Here is a 5,029-nt window from a genome sequence, read left to right on the forward strand (position 1 = left end):
TCCCATCACATCCCAAAGAGCCTTGAGAGCAAAGCTGCGTCACAGGGGCACAGCTGCCAAAAGAGCTTCAACCTCTTTGGATTGTTTACATGCCTTTGGGATTAATAAATAAATAAATAAATAAAATTGCTTTTTTTCCCCTTTCTTCATTCAAGCTTTTCTAGATAAGCACATTTCAATCACAGGTATCGCCGAGCATGAACAGCCTGCCTCCTGGGAATGAGGGACTATCACAATTAGCACTGTGATAATGAGATAATCTGAACATGAAGGAACTTGATACAATGAGAGATTTATCTTGGAACCAGTCTCTTGGCAGCCTGGCCCTGTATTGATGTCACCACAGCTGCTCACTGCACAAAGGCTGAGGATCAGGCCCGGGATGACAGACCCATCTCATGCTCAAGGCATTCTGGGCTTGGCTGGGGTGCCAGGGAGGAGATGCCCTGTTGGTGAGTTACCTACTGGTATTCCAGTGGTAATTCCTCAGATCACCCAGTCACTCCTCATGTTGTCACATGGGAACCATGTACCTACCTTGGCTGTCCAAATGACTCAGAAAATTGCTTTCTTTCCTACCACAAATCACTCAATGCCTCAAGTCCTGACTCCCAAGGGTGCCGGTGTGAGGAGAGAGGCACGACAGGAGTCCAAGGCCTTGGTCCAATGCTCTCAGAGACTCTTGTCACAAGGAATCATGTGGGCTCTGCAAACAGATAAGGAAAACCAGAAAGAGCAAACGCTGGTCTGCTCAACCTTGACACTGCAATCAATAGTGTAGTTTATCACCAGGAGCAAGTAAACAGCCCTGGAGTTGCGTGCTGCACAGCAAACATTGCAGCTTTATCTGGATGGCAGGCAGCAATTTGTGGCAAAGGGTAGATCTCTCTCTTCACTCATGTTTGACATCTGGATGTCTTGTTACATTCCCTGTTCTTGGTGGGTTTATGCATGAAGTTAAGGTTAAGTACATGCATGCCTGTAGGATCACAGCCTTCATTGAATATTGCATGGCCCAGCAGACCCATAATGAATCCCCAGCATGTTCAAGTGACAGCTCTTGCTTGGTCGTGTCATCCATGCCAAATAGTGAGGGACGTGTGAATTTGTGCATTCAGGCTGAGATTCAGAGATTTCCCAGCTATCAGAGCAGTGAGGCTCCCAGGCAGCTTTCTGGCAGGAGGAACAGGACAAATGGCTGATCAGACCTTTGACAGGCAGGTTGGGCAGGCCAGGGGAGGGAGGTGAGAGACAGTCACCTGCTCCTTCAGCTGCTGGGAATGACAGTGCCTCAACTCTGCTGTTCCCTGTTACATGACCCAACATTTCCTATTTAGGAAAATCAGAGAGGTTCAGAGGCGGATCAAGCCTGGGATCAACGCTCCCCATCTTCATCCTGAGCAGTTTGCAGATGTGAAACTTGACCAGACTCAGTCCAGCCACACTTGCTCTTCCTTCTTCCCCAAACCACTGTTTTTCAAATGTACCAAAAGGATCTGAAACCCACTGATAAGCCTGAACTGCAGGATAGGAATCAGATACACATGGACAGAGTGTCCCAGGCAACTCCTCACACCCAGATCAACTCCTGTCTCCTTCAGCCATGAGAGTTGCTGCTCACGCCAGTGGTTTCCAAATTCTGGGTATTTCATCTTTGTTATTTAATCACTCTGTTACCAAAGATGAGCATGCTCAGTCAGGCTGGATCAACTAGGGTTTTGTCACACAGGCAACACAACAGGCTGGGCACATTCTGCAGAAGTTTAGTGGGGTTTAATTTCATTCACCAGCAGTACAAAATGTCAGATCTCAGCTAAGGGCCAGAAACATGTCACACACACAAAGACAAGCATTGCTCAGAAGTAGTTGCTCTGCACATCAGCCCTGAGTAACTGGGGCACAACCAGTAATTTATCCTGCCACACATCTGGGGAGAGAATAGATGAGTGTCTTACCAGCTATTCCACACCCTACAAAAATACATACAGCCATTCCATTTAAACCACTTTCTTTAAAAGACATGTTTGTGAGAGAACCTCCAGATGGATCCCACTGCATGTTCCAGCTGATTTTTATATATATTTTTAATTATTTTCTCCTCAAGCTGTAGCAGCACATGCACCACTTGGTGAAGCCACGCAGCACATGCACATGCACAGCACATGCTTTAGCAGCCTGGAATGAGACACAGGAAAGGATCTTTGTGTTTTCTTTACTGATTTAATTATAGGGGACTTAGGGAATAGCTCTTCCCTCCTTCCCCTTCTTCTCTGGACAGTCAAAATGCCAGCATAGCTGTGCACCTCTGGCACAACCCTACACCTCTGGCACAACCATACACCTCCAACACAACTGTACATTTCCAGCACGACTGAACACTCGATTTTGTCCCCTGGTGGAACCCCAGCAAAGATGAGCCACCAGGAAAGTCTGGCAAGAGCAGGGAACAAACTCCCCCTCAGCTCACCACGTGCAAATGCACTGCAGGCAGGTGAACCCAATGGAGAGGCAGACAGGACTTGTCCCCAAATGCCTCACTCAGGGACATCCAGGGTGACCCTGGGTTGGGTGTCAGTAGGAAGAGTAACTGAGGGCTCCCTCCTTGGGAGCCAGGAGGAGAGGAAAGCAAAGGGATCTCTGCCAGAGGATTCACAAATGTATCCAATTGTATAAAGGGTCCCCTGCTAAAAACTGGGAGCTGTAACAGATCAGCAGTGTGGAGGCAAACAAGTCTGATGACTGGCAGCCACCACCCAGGCTGTGGTTGCCGTGTTGGCACATCCAGCCAGAGAGACATTTTGCCAGGCGTGATGGACCATAGGGGACAGAAAAGGAACAGGGAAACAAGGCAGCCAAGGAAGTGACACAAGCAGCAAATGTCCTTTGACTTTTCTACCCTACTGCAGCTCCAGGTGGTTGTTTAAATTCCACAGTGTATTAAGCCACAGTGGGTTTTAGATACCTCCAAAACATAAACCACACTTTGTTCACATGCACAGCCCTTTGCAGCCCCCAGTCCTGCAATTACAGCTCTGAAATGAGGGGGAAATGCAGAGAAAAGAACTGCTCCCCCCACCAGTAGCCACTCAGACCCTTGGGACCTCGGCTTCCGAAGCAGACCTGGACTTTCTCCTGCTGCTCAGGCTGCCCAGGACTGACTCCTCACTGAAGGCCCCTTCAAAGGTGGACAGGATGGACTGGCGAAACTTCTCCTTGAAATCCGGCCCCACGAATACATACAGGATGGGGTTGATGCAGCTGTTGAAGAAAGCAAGGCTGGAAACCACGGGGATCCCTATGTAAAGGGCCATTCTCACCTCACGACTGGAAGAGTTTCTGGATATTTCCAGCAAGGAGAAGACATGATAGGGGAAATAACAGAGGAAAAACGAGACTGTGACAGCAATGATGATTCTGTATGGCTTGGCAGAGCTGGCCAGCTGCCTCCTCTTCAGCTTGACAGCAACGATGCTGTAGCAGATGACAATCACCGTGAAAGGGATGAGGAACCCACACAGGAAGCGCGTTACGATCATCGCTTTGTGCCGCATCCTCCACAGCCGCTGCGTCGCCTCGGACGTGTAGTCATCGGAGAGTGCAAAATTGTTGTAGCAGCTGGTGGTGTTCCTGGAGCTGACCACAGTGTCCCGAAAGACCAGGTACGGGGAACTGAGGAGGAGAGCCAGGACCCATGTCCCCAGTGCGACCCTGGCTGCCAGCTCTGGGCTCCTGTGGTTGTGAGACCAGACGGGAAAGGCCACGGAAACGCAGCGGTCCACGCTGATGACCATCAGGAGGAAGACACTGGCAAACATGTTGAGGAAGGCGATGGTGCTGTTCAGCTTGCAGAGGAGCTTCCCAAAGGGCCAGTGGAAGCCCAGGGCGGTGTAGGCGATGCTGAGGGGCAGGAAAAAGGTGAAGATGAAGTCAGCAATGGCCAGGTTGAGGAACCAGATGGAGTTCACTGTCTTCTTCATCTTGAAGCCTGCGATCCAGATGACGAGGCCGTTCCCTGTCACCCCCAGCACACAGGCGATGCTGTACACCACCATGGAAAGGCAGTGCATGCTCTTCTGGAGGCCAGAGGAGTCTTCATCAGCAGTGGTGTTCTCAGGCAGCACGGTGGGGGAACTGGTGTGGAAGGGGGAAGAGGAAGAAGAGATGTTCTCCATCACCAGCCAGCCTGTGTCCTGGAATCATGACAGCACACACTGCTGTTATCTGCTGCTCCTACAGCTCAAGATGTGGAAAGCTTTGCTACACAAAATGTACATGCAAGCCCAGAGTGTTTAACTTAATATAGAATTAATATAAAGTCCTTCTCTGTAGCATCTGCGTGTCACAGGAACCACCATGACCAGAGAGACCCACCCAGGTTTTGCTGTCAGTGTTGGTGCTGTCAGAGCAACACCTGCACCAAGGGCCTACAACAGCAATCCAACAGGAGCCACAGAAACCTAAACCCGAGTTCTCTGCAGGTGACCAGTGAAAATTAAGGGAGCAAAACCCAGCTAGACTGAACAAGATTCAGTTTAAAGACTGTTCCTTCAACAGGGACCTTCCTGTGAGGTGCACTGTCCTACTGGAATGGTACCCACAGTGTGTTCCAGTGTCACCATCAGCCTGTCACCCACAAACCACCCTCCTGGTGGTTCCCTTTCCCAGCCCAGCACCTCAGCAGCTCCTGCCTGGACTCACCACGCTCCTTGGCTGCTCTGGTGCTGCCTGCCAAGGGTCTCTCTTCCCAAATGACTCCCCTTCGAGACGCTGCTCCTCTCTGGACACTGACTCATGCTGCCTCGTCCCATTTTCCCATGGCTCGGGATCACGGGGTATTTAGTGGGATCCCTTATTCCTGCATCGTGTTCCTCAATCTGCGGTGCTTTGATTTAACCCCTGCAGCCCCAGGTGGCCCAGGCTCCTGGAGCCGGCTGACCGAGCCCATCCACAGACTGGGATGCAAAGCTCAGGAACACACGGACCCCCTCCCACCTGCCCCCCTCAACCCCCGAGGCAGCCCCTTCCTCCC

General features: G+C 50.8%; 1 protein-coding gene across 1 annotated transcript; it reads right to left on the bottom strand.

The window, feature by feature from the left end:
• Nucleotides 1-3,086: 3,086 nt before the first annotated feature.
• On the bottom strand, nucleotides 3,087-4,172 carry LOC104394043 (chemokine-like receptor 1). Its single transcript, XM_010003582.1, has one exon. It carries the CDS (start codon nucleotides 4,170-4,172, stop codon nucleotides 3,087-3,089), a length of 1,086 nt encoding a protein of 361 aa, XP_010001884.1.
• Between the last annotated feature and the right edge of the window lie 857 nt (nucleotides 4,173-5,029).

The sequence above is a fragment of the Chaetura pelagica genome, unplaced genomic scaffold (assembly GCF_000747805.2).
Source record: "Chaetura pelagica isolate M959 unplaced genomic scaffold, ChaPel_1.0 scaffold408, whole genome shotgun sequence".
Lineage (NCBI taxonomy): Eukaryota > Metazoa > Chordata > Aves > Apodiformes > Apodidae > Chaetura > Chaetura pelagica.

Bases quoted from the DNA above. Each gene is read 5' to 3' on its own strand.
- LOC104394043 (XM_010003582.1), bottom strand. From the start codon at position 4,172: ATGGAGAACATCTCTTCTTCCTCTTCCCCCTTCCACACCAGTTCCCCC.